General features: G+C 36.9%; 1 protein-coding gene across 2 annotated transcripts; it reads left to right on the plus strand.

Annotated features, from left to right (window-relative positions):
* The first annotated feature begins 1,528 nt into the window (after positions 1-1,528).
* LOC106061025 (uncharacterized) lies at positions 1,529-19,105 on the plus strand. Of its 2 annotated transcripts, none has more exons than XM_056007146.1 (11): positions 1,529-1,729; positions 3,672-3,814; positions 5,245-5,408; positions 6,473-6,605; positions 7,825-7,939; positions 8,859-9,076; positions 10,468-10,691; positions 12,587-12,803; positions 15,742-15,804; positions 16,863-16,898; positions 18,272-19,105. In XM_056007146.1, the coding sequence occupies exons 2-11, from the start codon at positions 3,748-3,750 to the stop codon at positions 18,325-18,327; spliced, it is 1,293 nt and encodes a 430-aa protein (XP_055863121.1). In that variant the 5' UTR covers positions 1,529-1,729; positions 3,672-3,747; the 3' UTR covers positions 18,328-19,105. The 2 variants fall into 2 exon arrangements, with proteins under 2 accessions (XP_055863121.1, XP_055863122.1); XM_056007147.1 differs by having other exon boundaries at positions 1,534-1,656.
* The last annotated feature ends 910 nt before the right edge of the window (positions 19,106-20,015 follow it).

A 20,015-nucleotide genomic window follows, 5' to 3' on the forward strand; every position in this document is an offset into this window, starting at 1 on the left:
ATTTTTGAAACTCGGTGCGCAGAATCCTGATGTAAATCTTCTATTGCGGATAAGTCAAAGTGATGCTAGAAGTAATGGGCCCAAAATATGAGCGCGTGTATGTGTCTAGGACGTATTATGTAGTTGGTCTTTCCATGGTCTTTCCAAATCAAGTTGAGTTTTGAGTTTTTAGTATTTTGGGACATCGGCATACTTTAGGCCATGTCCTGCCCGTAATCCCTAAAAGGTTACTCTCTCTTCATACCACAAGAGCTAAATTTTATTTAGTTATTAAAAATGAGGTCTATTCACAGTTATAATAGTAAAGGTAGTTTAGTAAAAATCGTTCGTAACTATTATATGTTCACTATTTCACAAATCAAATCTTCGTAGATAGCCCCACCTCCCGGACAAAGCTCAGTACCTTCCCAGGGTCGACACTATCAAACAGTGTTTTTAAGCTGAGCGCTCTAAAAAATTATCCCCTAATATCCTGGTATCTGGGGCAATCAATGAGGATATGATCCACGGTGAGACAAGAGTCACAGTACTCTCAAAGTGGGTACTCCTCTCTCTTCAGCCAAAAGGAATCCAAATCAAGTCAAAAGTCTATGTCGGAGAAATTACAATGCGCAGGTTAAAAAACAAATTGAGGGTTCCAGAGAGTGAATAGATAGGATAGATAGATAGATAGATAGATAGATAGATAGATAGATAGATAGATAGATAGATAGATAGATAGATAGATAGATAGATAGATAGGAGAGAGAGAGAGAGAGAGGGAAGGGACATTTCAATGTAAAAGATTGACTAAGTTACGGGCTTTACAAATAATAAGGTCATTAAAATAAGGGCCGTTAATTAAAATTAAAAAAGAGAAAAAACTTTAACAGGCGTAGCCAGTGTGTACTGCTAGGAGACATAAATGTTCCTCTTTCAAGTGTTGTCACATTAGAAAGTTGTTATCAGCAGTAGAGATAGACGCCCAGGGTCGACTGCCACAAGTTGAATCCATTTGAAATTGTGCATAATTATTCATAATTGATAACAATACACGAATCGATCCAAAATAGTAACCAATTAGTTAATCAATTAGTACTAATTAAATTATTTTGTTTTATGTAACAGAAAGGGAGCTAAACCGTGTCATTTTCAGAAAAGTGGCAGTAATAAGCGGTTCTTTCCTTTAGATAAGCTTTGATTTAAAAATTATTCCTTTTTCTTTCTATTGCTTGTTCTAGTTTTATGCTTAAAATCTTTTTAGTAAATCTTCACAATGATTTTGTTGAATAGTCGAATGTAATTTGTTGCCAATGATCTAACTAGCAGCCTTTAGTCTAAACTCTACTAAATAATTAAAGAAAACGTTTGGTATTTCACATGATTTGCAGACCCAGCTGTATCCTACATATTTTGCCACATCTAACGCATACAAATTAAAAAAAAAACATTAATCAAAATAAAACACGTTTTTAGATTGTGGACCGAGCTTTGGTTTTCCCGATAATGCTGTAAATCGTGCTAATTATTCCTTTCTGCACCTCTGACAAAAGAGACGCAAAAAAACAACAACATAGAACAGCACCACCTTCTACTTTGGCAGACGATCTAGATTTATCTAGGTCTAGAGTCTAGTCAATAAATGAGCTCTGTAGAGAAATGTGGTTTAATAAATCGGTAGTTAAGTTACGAATGCAGACCTGGACATTCCTCAGTGATCTTGTAGATATATAGGCCCTATCTCTACCTGGTTTGTAACCTGAACAAAAATATCTAGAAACTAGAATCTAGTAGAACTCTAAGTCTAAGTAGAACTAGGCCAAATACAAAACACACCTAATTAGCCTAATAAAATACTCAGAAAGACACAAAGTTAAATGAACATTTCTTATTCCTTATGCTAGGACAAATTCGTACGAGTGCTCCTTCTTCCCTAGTAGGCCTAGTGCCAATAGACTCATTTAGAGCATGGAACGGTTAGCTTGAGCCAGCCAGGAAAACGTCCATTTGGATCTGGTCATTATGGAAGAGAGGCGATTGTTGATATGTGGGCTGCCCAACACTTGCAAATTTACGATCCAAGTTTTCCCCCAGCAATGGAAAAGTCACTCCATCAGAAGTCACAAGGGGAAAAGATAGTCTCTCGAGAAGTAAATGCCACAGACATGGTCGGTCAATCAACTCCTGATTAGCTTATTCTAGTTTATAAAAATAATAGCTTCTCCTTGCAACTGTTCTCAAGTGGAAGCATTGCTGGTCAAGTTGCTTCTTTCAAGAAGTTAATTGATTTGAAGGTGCAAAAGATTGTTTAAAATTTGTTTACTCGGAATTCAGGGAACGTACATGGTCTGCATCAATTCCTGATAAGCCTAGGCTAGTTTTGTGTGGTGTAATGCACCATGGGCGTAGCCAGAATTTTGTTTCGGAGGGGGGTTGGGGGATTTTCGTCTCCCCCACCCCGCATATATAACCCAAACCCTAGCTTATGTTTGTGTAACGTCCTGGAAATGTTTCTAGACATTGATCTAGAGTGCTGCTGTCTGAATATCTTTCGTCAACTCAACGTCGTTCTAGCTTTATAAAGCCCTGTATTATAGCGTAGTGAGAAAACAAAGAGCATGGAATTGAACAAACAAAAAAACAATTGGTGAAAATATTTCTAATCGCAAAGATTTATTATTGTTTGTCTAGAGTACCCATTACAAAACTTTATAACATGACTGATCCAAAATAAATGATACAATTACACTTTGTGTACGTTTTTTAAAAAGTATTTTGTTTTGTTTTTAATGCTTTTTTTAGACTTTAAAAAACCTAAGCTATTTGAGATATGGGGATCATTGTAATCAACATAAGTCAATTATTTTCTTTTGTTTTTTTTCAAAATGATTGAAAGTAACCCTACCATTTTTGGAGCCCTAAAATATAGCTTGTGTTGCCAACAGGTAAACTCAGTACTGTCAGTAGATTCGAAGACCAGAGATCATTGCTTTAAGGTAGATTTGAAATACACGACCCATGTACAGAGGTGAAAATATGCCTTAACAATTTAATTATGGTTTGACGGTATGAGAATTTTGTTGGAAATTGACCATTTAGAGTATCTTTTTGAAACTGTCAGGTAGAGTTGATACTCCGGCTCTTGGGACTCCAGGCCAGCAAAAGTGAACAAGAGCTCCCTTTCAACGGCCTGAATGAGAACAGTGTACACTGTTTTGTCTGGCCAGGTGTCAGACTCGCGGCCAGAGTCCGCGATTATAAAGCTGCCGTGTTTTTTTTTTAAACAAAACTACAACAACTCCCAAAAAAAAACCATCTTAAGTGTCACTTCCTAATGGATGTCACCTACTAATACAAACAACAACAAGTGTATTTAATACAGTTACGCATACAAGGAGTTAATAGACTAAGACTGTTTCATTGATCCTTATGGAAATGTGTTGTGATTGCAAGGACTCACAACAGAAACATGCACATAAATAGAACAGACACAAGATAAAGAATTCATTAGACATATTTTATCTATTTAAAAAAACAACAACAACTAATGTCTGCTAACCATCTGTACAACTAAAAAGGCTTTTATTCGCATTAGAAAATAAAGTAATCAAACAGAGTAGTTTAATCTGGACAGCTGATGGAAGAGGTGGAGACAACACAGTGCAGGAGTAATTTGACTTTTTTTTTTACAGCCTTGAAGTGATCTCAATCAGTTGAAACCGAATCACCAGAAGACCAGCTTTGTGACAAGGCTCAGTGCCACGTGGCATGGCAACCATGTGGTCATTCAGTTTTCTGTTGGTTCTGTCCGGGCTGGTAGCTATATCAAAATGTGGTAAGTAGTTTCATGTCTGTTGAATGTCCCCTCTTTATGCACATTTGTGTAACCTTTTTTATTTCTGTATTTCCACTTAACACTTACATGTCTTTCTTAAGCCTCCTTGTCTATTTGTACCTGGTCAATTTTCTTTTGCTTGCTTATTTCTTTATCAGTAAATTCCCTTCACTTCACTATCCTATCACAATAAATCAGTCTTCTCTATTCTGTCACATAAGTCTATTTTCACTATTGTCACAATAGGTCAGTCTTCGCTACCCTGTTACAATAAACCTGTCTTCACAATTCTGTCAAAAGTCTCTCTTCATTGTTCTGTAACAATAAGTCTGACTTCACTACCTGTCACAATAAGTTTGACTTCACTACCCTGTTACAATAAGTCTCACTTCACTACCCTGTTACAATAAGTCTGACTTCACTACCCTGTTACAATACGTCTGACTTCACTACCCTGTTACAATACGTCTGACTTCACTACCCTGTTACAATAAGTCTGACTTCACTACCCTGTTACACTACGTCTCACTTCACTACCCTGTCACAATAAGTCTGACTTCACTACCCTGTTACAATACGTCTGACTTCACTACCCTGTCACAATAAGTCTGACTTCACTACCCTGTTACAATAAGTCTGACTTCACTACCCTGTTACAATACGTCTCACTTCACTACCCTGTTACAATAAGTCTGACTTCACTACCCTGTTACAATACGTCTGACTTCACTACCCTGTCACAATAAGTCTGACTTCACTACCCTGTTACAATACGTCTGACTTCACTACCCTGTTACAATACGTCTGACTTCACTACCCTGTCACAATAAGTCTGACTTCACTACCCTGTTACAATAAGTCTGACTTCACTACCCTGTTACAATACGTCTCACTTCACTACCCTGTCACAATAAGTCTGACTTCACTACCCTGTTACAATACGTCTGACTTCACTACCCTGTCACAATAAGTCTGACTTCACTACCCTGTTACAATAAGTCTGACTTTACTATAGTGCCGCTTATTATACTTCACATTTTACAAATATTACATTCCTACAAAAAAAGTCATCTGTGTGGTCTCTCAATTAAATCGTGCGGTGGCTGAATGGTAATGCGCTTGGCTTTTGAAACGAAGTGGTCCCGGTTTCGTATCTGGGTGAAGACAGGGATTTATAACGTCGTCCACCCAACTCTAATGGCTACATGACATTAATTGGGGAAAGTAAAGCTGTTGGTCGTTCTGCTGGCAAATTAAGATCGTAAAGACATTGTCAACAAAAATGTTCCATACAATGTTGTCATAATTTCTTTACCCCCTCCTCCCAATTTTGTTCCATTAAAGTTTAATTCTTTGTTTTAATTTGTAAATGTTATTAAAAATTGGCTAACAAAAATGTATCACTATTTACGAAACAATCTTTGTTCCAGAAAAAAGGATTAAGCTTGTGACAACCCGAGGGTTTCAGATCTTCATGGTTGGAGAGACCGTCGAGTTCGCCTGCTCCATGCAATCTTCTTCCAGGCCGGAAATGACAATTTTTAGTGATTATGAACCAAAACAGAAACGGATCAAAACAGATGAAAAAAACACGGTAATTGATTGCCTGGTCGTGTGGTTTGCGCGCTGGACTGTCGTTCAGATTTATCGATGGTCCAGGGTTCAAACCCTGCCCGCTCCCATCCCCCGTCGTCCTGCGGGAAGTTTGGACTAGGAAGTAAACTATCTTCAACATTGATGGAACATCCGAAACATGTAAATCATTTTAAACAAACAAACAAACATTTTAACATGTATTTTTATGACCAGTGTGATTGCCCAACATGTATACTTATTTATGAGCAGTGTGATTGCCCAACATGCATATTTATTATGAGCAGTGTGATTGCCTAACATGCATACTTATTATGAGCAGTGTGATTGCCTAACATGCATCCTTATTTATGACCAGTGTGATTGCCCAACATGTATACTTATTTATGAGCAGTGTGATTGCCCAACATGCATCCTTATTTATGAGCAGTGTGATTGCCTAACAAGTATATTTATGACCAGTGTGATTGCCTAATATGCATCCTTATTTATGACCAGTGTGATTGCCTAACATGTATCCTTACTTATGACCAGTGTGATTGCCTAACATGTATCTATCCATATTTATGACCAGTGTGATTGCCTAACATGTATACCTATGCCAGTGTGATTGCCTAATATACAGTATACTTATTCATTAACTGTGCCTACATCAGCAAAAAACTCGGAAAATACTTAAATGTTATATAAAACTTGTTACTTCAATTGTGCTGGTTTTGTTTTACCAAAACGCCGGGTATTTCTGCTAGTAAATAGTACATTAATTTCATTTCACTTTATCGGAGATATGTAAGTGGTATGGTCCTTATTAACTTTGAGCATCTATCTATCTATCTATCTATCTATCTATCTATCTATCTATCTATCTATCTATCTATCTATCTATCTATCTATCTATCTATCTATCTATCTATCTATCTATCTATCTATCTTCCATCTGTCTATCTGAAAATAGTTGTTTTAAAATTTAAAAATAAAAGGATTGAACCAAAAATAAAATAGTTGGTCCATACTCTAGTAGTAGACTGTTCCCACAGATCATTCTAACTTTATTTCGCTCTGTAGGAAGACGGGATGGTGTTCTATATGTACATGTCATTTATTGCTAGTTCAATAGACAACGCTAGGACATTTCTCTGCCGAGTTATGGAAAATACAGAAACAATACATTCTGATCCATTCCTGATCAATATCGGCAGTAAGTAGCTTTTATTTATTGACTTCTTTGATTCTATAGTAAGCTCAAAGAAGTGGCTTTCTGAATTTGCGGGACATGGGTTCAACCATTTGCATGTGGCCTGGGGGCCTACCATTTGCTACACAAACCATCAGTATATTACTATATTTCATGGCCCAGTAAGCCATTAAATAATTATGTTGCATGTAAAAGTGCAAGGCTCAGATTTGTGTATTATAGAGTAAATGGTGCACCTGAAAGGGTGAGCTAAACTCTCCCTATTTCTTATTTTATTTTTGTCGGTAATAAGAAAGATGTTTCTTACATAGTTCTTGCACAATAAATTAAAACAAAAAATGTGCATCTGCGTGTATTTTTTCCTTGTATTAAAACCTTGAGAAAGAAAGCTAATTTCATTTTTGAAAATCTTTTTGGCTTATTATATAACGGAAAACCTTGCATGAAAGTTTAAAATCACATAAAATAAATGAGTACAGACAACCACATTGAAATCTGGCAACCAAAGAAAAAAAATGGTGGCGTGTTAAGAAACCCTTGACCATGCCTATACATCTATCTGACCAGGTTGTTAAAATCAATCGAACACAATGTCTATTTATTTATTTATTTTTGAGGTAGCGAGGGTTGGATGATTTTTTTTCTTCTAGAGTTGGTTCTCCTAATGTCTAATGTTTTTATATCTATGTACCTATAGATGTAAACTTAGATCTCAATAATAGGCCTACAGACTACATAATTTAATCTATGCTTCGGAATCATCTGAGGTTCAAATTGTAATTAAGTCATTTGTTGTTCCCGCTGTTAATAACCTATCGTTTGCTGCTAATGAATTAATCTAAACCATTAAATATTAACCTACAACGCTTCAGATTCCAATTATTAATTTATAGCCATTTTCAGTAGTAAATCCTTAATGCTAGCACCAGATGCGGTCCTTGGCCTTTAAATTACAAGCCTGATGACCAGTTGATGGTCTAAAATACATGAAAACATACATCTACCCACAATACAACACAGATTACACTTTACTTTTAAGAGTTTTGATTTGTAACTAGCTAAGTAATTTATGCATTTAAATATTTTACATTCACCATCCCATCAAGATAGATACGATAGATATATAGATAGACGAACGACAGACAGAAAGACAGAAATTGACGAATAGATAGATAATAATAGATGGATTGATGAAAAGATAGATAATGTGTTCTCTTTGTAGTACCGCCAAACCCCCCTGTAGTGACCGGTCCAATGAAGGTAGTAGTTGGCAAAGAATACACATGGTCGTGCCTTACTGATGGAGGAGGCTTTTACTCTCCCAAGATTACATTTTTGTAAGTTTGTAATATGTTTGCGTGTTAGTAAATTTACATGGAGGCATGTCTGTATATTTGCAAATATGTTTGTAAGGTTGTATGTTTTAAGTCCCTTGAACACTTTAAGAGCTAAATCAGCCCTCCTACACGTTTTCAGTGTGTTCCTAGAGGAGGAAAAAAAAGGCTACAAAACAACTTCCGTTGTCATTAGCAACCATTGACACCGTTTAATCACGTAACGATTTGCAATTTTTTTTTATTTAGCTTTAAAAAGTAAACATCTAGTAAATAAAAAATCGTACGGCTATCAAATTTCGAGATTTCAATCTTCTATACACCATTTCTTTAAACAATCTTCTATACACCATTTGAACAATCTTCGATACAACATTTGAACAATCTTATACACAACATTTCTTAAACAATCTTCTATACAACATTTAAACAATCTTCTATACACCATTTGAATAATCTTCTATACATTTGAACAATCTTATATACAACATTTCTCTGCATAATCTTCTATACAACGTTTGAACAATCTTATATACAACATTTCTCTGCATAATCTTCTATACAACATTTCCTTGAACTATCTTCTATACAACATTTGAACTATCTTGTATGCATTATTTCTTTAAACAACCTTCTATACAACATTTCTCTGAACTATTTTCTATAGAACATGTCTGGATGGATGAAAGCTTGCAAAGTTTGAACTGGAGAACATGAATTAATAAAACAAAATCCAATTAGTCAATTAATTATTGGTAATTAATAATTTTGTTCGATATTGAATAAGGGAAGTAACTTGTACATTATATATAGGTATAGTTTTAAGGTCGGAGTTCCTCCCCTTTAGATAAGCTTTTGTTTTGTTTAAAGGAGTTTTTAAACTATTTTGCTTGATGTTTTCTCTTCTGTTCCCTCTGTCAAGAACAGCGGATGAAACCTCTTTGTTGGACAGTTTCGGCGTCTCGTGGTCAGAGTACAGCTCCTTCAAGATTATCCCAAACCAGAACTACGTTTATACCAAAAGGCTAACCATCATCATGAGCGTCTTCCAGACCCCTTTCAGCTTCATGTGCGAAGTAATGCATCCTTCCCTGCTGAAAGTGAAGTGGCAAAGGGTCATGATCAACCTCACATCAGAATGTAAGTAGATGACAGTCACTGAGTTTTTTGGAGGAACTTTTTGTTGTGTACTGTTTCGTTGAATCTGTGGCTAAGTTGTGCACAAGCTTCTTGCCTAGCTATCACGTATGGGGTTGAACTCAAATTCCGACCAGAGCTAGGTTGTATTCGCAGCGCAGAAGCCTTCTCCCAGATACGCCCGCCCTCTCCACGTTTCCACAAAGGGTATCTGACCAGAGCGAACTGAGCATACTATAGTAAGAAAGATGCCTTACACAAAACTTAAATAAAAACAAGATTACAAAGAGAGTTTGTGTTATCACACAAACTCAGAGGCGGACACTGTCGGATCCCTGTCGGACCCGCCTATTCGCAAGGAATATTCGAGACGTGATTTTCTTTTGATTGTCAAATGTAATAATATTTCAAAGATTTATTTGCCGTTGTAATTTTTTTTTTTTGTTTTTTTGTTTTTTTTTTTTTGTTTTTTTTTGTTTTTGTTTTACATGTTTCGGATGTTTTTTCAAAGTTAAAGATAATTAACTCCCTTGTCCAAACCTCCCACTGGATGACGTAAAAGAACTATCTTCCTTACAATCATTGGGGAGGGCGAATTTTATGCAGCTTATCTATTTCTAACGAGGAAGTCATGTGGCGTGCACAACGACCAAACAGGGCCTCCTCTGAATGACGATATTCTATTCTTAGTCTGGAGCTGGATGCCTTGGCTCGTAAGTCAGTCGCTCTACCACTCGGCCACCACTTCCGAATGATTATCTGGATGTGAACTATCGTTTTAGTGTAGAAAAGGTGTCTATATTATTAATTTTTACCATTTTACCTTCACCCTATCCCTTAGTCTGTTGGACCATTGGGGCGCCAAGCAAGACTCGTCGACCGTCTTTCTCCATTCCTCCCTGTCTTTTGCCTTGTTTAAAACCTCTTTTAATGGTCCATTCTTTTATGTTGTCCTCCCATCGCTTTCTCTGTCTGCCACTTCTTCTTTTTCCTGGTACTGTTCCCTGAAGGAAGGTCTTTACGAGCAACGGAGATCTTGTAATATGGCCATAGATTTTAAGCTTGCGTTTTTTTTTTTTTACAATAGTTAGCAGCTGATCATGGGGTCCGATCGCTGCAGTAACCCTGTCTCTAATCTATATTATTATACAAATTATAATTAAATTTTAAATTAAAACAAACATAACCTCTAGACTCTAGACGTTAATATTTGGCGCCTGGTCTCGGGAGCAGTTAATCATTGATCTGGGGGGTCTTTGCATATTTGCTAATGAAATTCCTACTATTCACCTTTTTTATTACACTATTTGGTTACGTTAAAAAAAAGTCTGCGATTTGTGTTTGCATGACACCTGGTGTACCTCACACATAGTATAGTATATTTTTCTTCCCAGACAACGGTATGCCGTCACCAAGCAACTCATTGTTAATTGATACTGAGAAAAGCTTGTCCTTGATGAAATCCGACAAAAGGTCCAAGTGTAATGTCGCCATGATGTCCCATATAGATAATTTCATCTACCTCGGAACCCTAAGAGAGGATAACACGCTACCATGGCCTGAGCTCGTCAAGATAACCGGAGTGGAGTTATCCACAGCCAGTGGCTTTACCGGGAATGTAAGACTTTAAAAAAAAAAAAAAAAAAAAAAAAAAAAGCTTTCATCAACTAACTTTGTCTGTCTGTCTGCCTGTCTGGGTGGAATTTTGTACACGTTATTTCTACCACTTCCCATTTTCGGAAATGGTTGAAATTTCGAACAATTATTCACTGTCGGTGACAACACATGAATCAATAAAAAAAATGTAACCAATTAGTTAATTAAATATATTAAATAGGCGCTGCAGGCGACCCGTGACAATAAACACGCACAGTTGAGCCCCTACTATTAATTACAGCCGGCGAACAAAAATAAAAGGGGTGGGTGACCAAAGACACAAACATAATGTCAATATAAAGGCTACAATTTTGAGGAAGAGACGTTTATGTCTTCATTGATTTCAACGTAACTGATGCAAGGTTTTTAAAAAAGTATTTCAAATGTAACTTGTGTTTGTGTTGGGAATGACTGATGAGTCTGTGTTTGAAAATCTTTGTTAAAGATAACTACTATACAGATAGATTTGTCAACTATACAGATATAGTTGTCCACTATACAGATAGAGCTGTCCACTATACAGATAGTGTTTTCCACTATACAGATAGAGCTGTCCACTATACAGATAGTGTTTTCCACTATACAGATAGAGCTGTCCACTATACAGATAGTGTTTTCCACTATACAGATAGAGCTGTCCACTATACAGATAGTGTTTTCCACTATACAGATAGAGCTGTCCACTATACAGATAGAGCTGTCCACTATACAGATATAGTTGTCCACTATACAGATAGAGCTGTCCACTATACAGATAGTGTTTTCCACTATACAGATAGAGCTGTCCACTATACAGATAGTGTTTTCCACTATACAGATAGAGCTGTCCACTATACAGATAGAGCTGTCCACTATACAGATATAGTTGTCCACTATACAGATAGAGCTGTCCACTATACAGATAGTGTTGTCCACTATACAGATAGAGCTGTCCACTATACAGATAGAGCTGTCCATTATACAGATAGTGTTGTCCACTATACAGATAGTGTTATTCACTATACAGATAAAGTTGTCCATTACAGGTCTAAATTCTCTATATTTTTCTATCTTTATATGAGTTGGGTGAGTTGGCTAATTCATCCGAAAATTTTCTTAATTCTTGCTCAAATCGTAGGGAAAATAATTTAAAATAGAATCGACAATTAAAGTACAGCTTATTGACAGGGGCGTGTCCCTTTTCAAACTAATTAATGTTGCTATTGTAAAATTTGTTTGCACACATTGAGATTTCCTATTGCCTCTAAGTCTATCTGGTTGTAGAAAAACAATACGTTAAAATTAGGCCAATCTAAACCCACTTTTGCAGCTTGCTTTCAGTTTTCGATGCATTATCACATCTTTAATTATTTTGAGAGCATGGAAACAATAAACGTAAGTCGTATGATAATGAATTTGACACCCAGTCAGCCCCTGATCATTGTATTTAGCTAACAAAGTTCCCCTTTCAGAGCCTGCGATCTATAGGAGAGATGATGTAAAGTTCATCAGTCTCTTAGGCCGACGGTAACCGAAGCCCGCTCAACGACCAAACGCCTTTACTCTACCCAACCCATGTCAGGTAGCCATTAGGGTTGAGTGGACAGAGTTGTGTCCTTAAATCCCATCGAAATTCGAACCCAAAACTCTTCAGTTCGGAAACCAAGTTCTTTACAACGCAGCTACCAATTTGTATTTTCTTAGTTTAAAAAAACAGACAACAATTATCAGTGGATCTCGTAAAATACACTGAACTGGCACGTCTAGTCACTTGATGATCTGATAGGAAGTCACACTTCAGAATCTCACGTTACTGCAGTATCTCGCGTTACTTCAGAATCTCACGTTTCTTCAGAATCTCGCGATATCTCGTTTCAGCTCTGCGTGTTCATGCTTGACCAGAAAGATTGCAACGAAGAGCAGAGCACAATGCGGAAACTCTGTTACTGCAACGCATACAACGCCGCGTTGCAGGAGTACACCGTCATCATCAACTTCACCTCCAAAGCCCAGTTCTCCCAAGGGAAGATAGCGCTGTGGAAAGGCCACCCTTACTTCGAGAGAACGTCCTGGGTGATGCTGATGAAAGTTATAGGTAGGCCTAACCAAAAGTTAGAAAAAAAAAGTAAAGTTCCCCTGACAGACCATGCGGTCTATAGGGCAGATGGTGTAAAGGTCATCTATTTCTGTGGCCCACGGTTAACAAAGGTGTCATGTGGCTAGCTTAACGTTACTTGCCAGTTACACATTATTCATAACTAACGAATATTCACATTTGACTTGTAAAATCACTAAATTTAGAAAGCCTTTAGGAAAGAAGACTCAAAAGTAAAGTAGCAATTACACATAAAACACTCATCTAATAAAATCTTATCTTATCTTATATAATACAGACGTTACTTCAAAAAAGAAGATGATTACGTCCTACGCGTCAAGCATTTAGTCATACATATTAACCAATGACTTAAATTCTGCCAAGTCACTGGTTTTCCTGGCTACTCAGAAAGACACAAAGATAAAGGCGCATTCATAGTTTCATATGCTATGTCAAATGTGTACGAATGCTCCTTCTTCCCTAGTGCTATTAGCGCATGGAATGGGTTGCCTGAGCCAGCCCATAAAATCAGTTACTTTGCAGAATTTACGTCATTGGTTAACATGCTTGACTAGACGCATGACGCGTAGGGCGTAATCTTTTTTTTAAAAGTACCTCCTGTATTTTACAAGATAAAATAGGTTTAAGAAGCTGGGGTGGACTCAGAGGCGCCCCAAAGATTTCGATGATGATGATAAAAATGTACATCAAAGAAAAGTTATCAGACTTAAATGTACTCAGATAAAGCAATCCACTGATTTCATTAACTAGTTCGATAGTCTCTGAAACGCGAGACAAAGTATTGCGGCCGTTAGTTTCCTTTTCTCACACCTAAGTTCTACCTGGCCTATCACATACGACCTATTTCTAAGATTGTCATCTTTGTCCAAATCGTCACATTGTATCGGGGAGGTCTCCTCCCTCTGGCACGCCCTCTATTGAGGCTACAAAAGCCCTCCTTTATCACATCACGTGGTTCTTTCCATTAGAGGTAGTGCGCTTTTAAAGTTTCATTTCTTCTTTCTAATCATATCTACTTGTATTTCTCGTTGGTTCTCGTCTGCAATGATGCTCTTGATCTGTCATAGATTCTTTACAGATGCTACAGAACCGCCTTCTAAATTCCATGATTTTAGGAAGACATTTCAAGATCTACATGTACCAGCTGAACCCTGGGCTAGATAAATCTTGAAGCTATAGATACATATCATTAAAGAAATATCAACACAAGAACATGGTAGAATGCAATTCATAATAGGTGATAACGACTTTATAATCTAGTTTAGATCAATTTTTTTAAATTTATTTTTTCAGTAATCAGTTCAGATTTTGTAACATATAAATACAATAATTTAATGGAATGCGATTCATAAGAGGCAAAACAAAAAACGAATAAACTAAATATACATTATATTCCAAAAATAGACATTAAAAAGCATCACTGGCATATATAATCGTGTTCTCCTGGAGGTGTCTTTGGGAGAGTCTGGATGTTGATTTACAATCAAACAATGGAGTCTGAAATGTGTGTGGTTGAGAATAGGCATATACTGAAATAAAACTAGTGAAATAGATATTTGAAGAAGTCGTAGAGTAAACATATTAGTGACCTAAGGGGTGTAACAGCTAACTTGATTCATCTTCACCTTCACCTATCCCTTAGTCTGTTGGACCGTTGGAGCACCACATACGATCTGTTGACCGTCTTTCTCCATTCCTCTCTGTCTTTTGCCTTGGATAGAACCTCTTTCAATGGCAGGCCCGTCCATTCATTTATGTAGTCTTTCCATCGGTTTCTATGTCTGCTTCTTCTTCTTTTTCCTGGTACTTTTCCTGCAGGAAGGTCCTTGCGAGCCCTTTAGACCTTGTAATATGGCCATAGAGTTTGACAAGCAGGTCATCGAGGGGTCCTACTGCTGTAGTAGGCCTAATACTGTCTCTAATCTCTTTGTTGTATGTGATGCGGTCTTTAAACGTGATACCTAGGATCTTTCTGTAGCATCTCAATTCCATTGCTAGGACCCTCCTTTCTAGATCTGCAGACAACGCCCAAGATTCGCAAGGATATAAGAATGTGGCCTTGATTGGGGAGCGCATTATTCTGATTTTAGTGTCGAGGTCATTCCATATTGTTTTGAGCTTTGCAAGTGCTGCTGTGGACTGTGTAATTCTGGCCAGTAGTTCAATTTTATTTCCTTCATCGTAGACTATAGCTCCAAGGTATTTAAACCTTCTGACACTTGTCAGCTCCAATGCTGATGTCCCTTTTAAAGACCTGTTGGCTATTGTTTTTTTCGGCATTTATTTGCATACCATATGACTAATTATATGACTCATCATTTGTTGAAGCAATAAGACGCAGGAGTTTGATAAAAGATAGTTGATGCCAGATAATTTAGAGTTTAGATCTAGATTTCTTAAAAGAAAGTAACACACATATCATAATATCACAGGACCAGATCTACAACAATGTACAGTCGCACAGGGCCTCGCTCTTCAAAGTGCATACATTTAAAAAATATGTATTTTCTAACAAAATATATACATTTTAACAAAATATGTTTGTTAAACAAAAAAAAAAAGGAAAATGAGATTAAAGTGTAAGTACTCTTTTTCAATTTATTTCACTAAACATGATCATACTGTTAGATGAATTGATATTTAGCCCTATCACGAAGGTAGGAGTCTTCTAAAAAATTCTGCACAGGGTTTCCATTCATTAAGCATTATAAATCAGTACTAAGATATTTTGCGTCGCGCTATTTTTGTCGAGAAATTTTGCGCTGTTTTGTCGGCGCTACTTTATCGTCGCTATTTTGTCAGCGATATTTTATTAAGTGCAGAGTAACCATAAACTTTTCTAAACTTGTTACCTTTATAATACTTAAATACACTCAATAAGTAGTTGAAGACCATATGTTCACTCTCTCCTCCGCAGAATCCAAGCAATTCGCCTGTACTGGCTCCTTGTTGGGAAACGCAAAAACAGCAAAGTCCGAAAGTAAGTTAAAAAAAAGCACACAAAAAAATGCGTACAAACAACATGGCCCTAAGCTATTTGAGCTATGGGAACCTCTTGTAATCCACATAAGGCAATTTATTCTTTTGCTCTTTCTTTAAAACCCTATTGGTTGGGGGGGACGAGGGGGCACTATGCTACAGCTTATGTTGCCTATGTGTAAACCCAGCACTGAATCATTACACAAGCAAAAGTAGGTCGAATGCTATAATTTTTCAAAATATAATAATAATATGGCTCGTCTTAAAGTCCGAAGGAGAAGTAGAGTATTTCCCCTGACGATGCGCAGAAGTACAGTATTTCACCTGACAACGCAGTCCACCCTGAACCAGCTTAGACATAACCGTTGAGTGCCGGTAGATCTAGTTGGTTTAGGTTCTTTTTCGCCTTCAAATCTCGGTAGTTAGTTTTGTTGGTATCAAATGTGTATCCCGCAGTCTAATGAATGGGATTAAATCTTAGTTTTTATCTTTTTTTTTTTGTTTATAAAACTTATGTTCAGCTACATTTCTAAGCATCCTTTAAAAACGTGTGTAAAACCTGTCAAAGATTCTTTATGGCTACATCTCACAAATGTTCATTTGATAGTTTTTTTTCAATGCAAAGTAATCAAATTTATATATATATTAAACTACAAGTAATGAACTTTTAAACCTAGTGTGTCTGCCGTGCATTTGTAATGAAAATGATCATCAATGTAAAAATATAAATTTTGATACAAGAACAAATCTGACCGATTGAAATCTCAATGTTATAAATTAAGAAATTTCAACGGCATTAGAAAGATTCGTTTTCAGAAAGAGGTCAAGGAGCAAAGTAGAAGCAGACGATTAGGTTACGTATTCGTGCACTAGACACTACTGGAAATTTTAAAAAGTTTAACCTAGATCATTCGTATTGTGAAAGTATACGGACCAATATGGCCAATTTGTCTCTAAACTAATAAATGGCTACGACAGGCCGTTCACATCGTTGGTATTCTTGAGTGAAGTTTTTTAAATAAAATAAGTAGCATTTCTTTCTTTTTTTTTTCAAACCAGATTCAGCAACTCCACTAAAGGATGGCTCTGTCTTCGGTGAGTTGATACTTGGAAAACTAAAACACGAACATACTCACTCACACACACACACACACAAAGAAACACACAACGTCAACAGTTTCTAATATTTATTTCTAGATAGATGGACAGACAGAAAGACAGACAGAAAGACAGACAGAAATATTTATATGTATATATATATATATATATATATATATATATATATATATATTGTTATAAACCTGGTGGTGGCACAGATGGGGGTAGTGGTGTGTGTGTAGTCAGCCGACGCAAATCGCCCCAGGCCAGCGCTAGACGAGCGGTCAACCGTGACGAGTTACGACGGTCAGCCGAGACGAGTATTAACATGAAGGTTCGAGTAGGATCGTCGTCGTGAACAGAGCTCAGGAGCGTCACGAGGGATGTAGTCATATGACCACCCAGAATGGTCGAGCGACGTTCTGCCCGGTTCTAGAAGGCCAGCAGGGACCCTATATAAAGAGCGAAGGTATCAAAGACGGGGGGGAGACAACTTCTCGAGCTACGGTTCGTTACTACGGCTCAGTACAAGTCCGAGAAGAGACAAGAGAGACCAGTGCAAGAGTTGATACGTCGATTAACGGAGAGATATTTGTACAGTCTTGTGTTACATGCTGCCAATTGTACAGTATTGGCTGTTATTTATTCAACTATTAAAGTATTACGTTATTTGGAGCCCTGAGTTGTCAAGTTCTTTCAGTTGGTGGTGTCGTGTGGTGCAGTTTGCAGAGAGCCTGGATAGCGAGATTCGTAACAATATATATATATATATATATATATATATATATATATATATATATATATATATATATATATATAGAGAGAGAGAGAGAGAGAGAGAGAGAGAGAGAGGGAGAGAGAGAGATAGGCTCATGTAAAATACCACAAACACTCTTTAAAAAAATACTTGAGATACATTTAATAAAATGAAGCTTGCGTCTTACTACGTGGTCTCGGCTGTATCCAAAGGGGATAATTACTGATACTCAGTCATGAGAGAAACAATTATAATTGTTATTTCCCATGAATTCATTGATGGAACACTGTGCTTTTAACGGTAAATGCTAAATTTTAATTAGCCCAATATTTAATGGAGTGATCTTTCTGAAATTATATTAGATGTGGGTCACGCAGCTTATATGCGAGTTTTCAACTCCATAGGAAAATGGAAATTTCTCAAAACAAATTATTCAAAAGTTTGGCAATGACCAATATGTAAGCAAATAGGAGGAATTGAAATTAAGATTGAAACTCATAGTCATCCGGGGTGTCGAGAAACTTTGTTGGTAGGGGAAATAACATACTTAGAGTGACTGGCCGAGACAAAATGAAAACATTAGAATTAAATAATTGTATTTTATATATTTCAGACATGCTGTTCACCCTGCTATTTACAGTATCCACAGTGCTCCTCAGTAGCCAGTGACGCCTCATGGAAGAGTCCATAGTCCATCTAAATTTACTTTTGTCTACGTTGAACACTGAAGGATTCAATTCTTTTGTGCAGGCCACACCTATGAATCTATTTTTTTTTCACGAGGCAGAGTTCAGTTTGGGTGTTCGCTGTTGTTACCATGCTCATGTTCCCTGGGAACTGTTGCAGAGTTCAGTTTGGGTGTTCGCTGTCGTTACCATGTTCCTGTTCCCTGGGAACTGTTTGTTTATTGGTTCATAACTAAACAGATTGAGACAAGGTTTAGCTAATATGGAGTGTCATTTTGGCGTCGTGGATTCATGAAAGCAACATTACAAGCAGAAGTTTTAAAAACAAATTTTATCCAGAAATATCCATCCTTGCAATATAAGCGAAGCTGTCGTGTCTGTGTATTGACTACACAGTACAGCGAGATGTCCTTTTATTTTATATCTAAATTTTAAAAAAGGATTGTCATTCTATTGTATATGAAGGTACATCTCTGTAAAGCACTCTAGTCATTGCGCAAAATGTATTTTAAACGACAGCCACCATCGGGCAAAACAAAATCAATGTTTTTATATTAAACATTTGATAAAAATTCGTAATCGACTTAAATATTCATTTTTTCACACGTATTTTAATATGTTTTACCAAACAGTTTAGAAACGTAGAAATGTAAACTTTTTTTTTCTTTCTGGGATTCGAAAACAACAACAAATGTTATAGTAGGAATGTTTGATTTTATAACATAATCAAAATAAAAGACATTGCCCTTCTACTGAAATAAGTTTACTTTGTTTGTTTGTTTGTTTGTGTTAGCACGTCTATTACTCCTGTCATAGCTTTATGAGGGCAGATGTTGTAAATCTCATCTGTTTCTATGACCGACAGGGGTGTCATGTGGCCAGCACAACGACCAACAGCTTTTACTTTCCTGACGTATGTCAGGTGCCCATTATAAGTTGGATTGACTAGAGGGCGTCCTAATATCACAAAGTTCATAACCTCAGCCTTCAGCAGGATTTTAACCCGACACCCTTCATTTCGGCAGCCAAGCGCTTGAACACTCGGCCACAAAGTAGACCTACCTGACGACTATGTCGCCAAACTGAAGTGAATTCAAAACAGTGTTGAGTGAATAGTATCATAGCGATTCCGCTGCTCCTCTACTGCGTTCACTCTACTGGCTTCACGTGTGAGTAAGAATCTATTCTAAAATAGCCACACATTGACATCAGTGCATAATGATGTATCGATAATATAAAGCTTCATGTAAGGAGTATGTATGTTTCGAATAAAAATCAAAATTGTTTGACAAATCTTGATAAAAATGGACATAAATGTTCCCTAGAGTATGTCTAAGACCCGAGGGGCTAAAATAGACCAAAATACCTAATCGTATCTCTGTAAAAGAACGAAACTTTAAAATAAATCAGCTAAACCCGTTTTCACAGTATTTTTAGCGGCCCCCGAAAGGGGAAAAGACGCTATTAGTTTTATGTGAAATGTCCGTCTGTCCGTCTGACCGTCTGTTCGTCTGTCCGCCCGTCCCGTTTAGATCTCGTAAACTAGAAAAGATATTGAAAATCGGACATCACAATATTTTAGACCATTCAAAGTTCTGATGCAACGGCTACTTTTTTTTTCCTGAAAGCGAAAAATCTAATTTTTAAAATCAGTTATGCAAGCAGTTTTTT

Source organism: Biomphalaria glabrata, chromosome 12 (assembly GCF_947242115.1).
Source record: "Biomphalaria glabrata chromosome 12, xgBioGlab47.1, whole genome shotgun sequence".
Classification (NCBI taxonomy): Eukaryota; Metazoa; Mollusca; class Gastropoda; family Planorbidae; genus Biomphalaria; species Biomphalaria glabrata.

Bases quoted from the DNA above. Each gene is read 5' to 3' on its own strand.
- LOC106061025 (XM_056007146.1), top strand. From the start codon at position 3,748: ATGGCAACCATGTGGTCATTCAGTTTTCTGTTGGTTCTGTCCGGGCTG. The intron at 3,815-5,244 runs GTAAGTAGTTTC...TCTTTGTTCCAG, and splicing joins GGTAGCTATATCAAAATGTG to AAAAAAGGATTAAGCTTGTG. The intron at 7,940-8,858 runs GTAAGTTTGTAA...CCCTCTGTCAAG, and splicing joins TCTCCCAAGATTACATTTTT to AACAGCGGATGAAACCTCTT.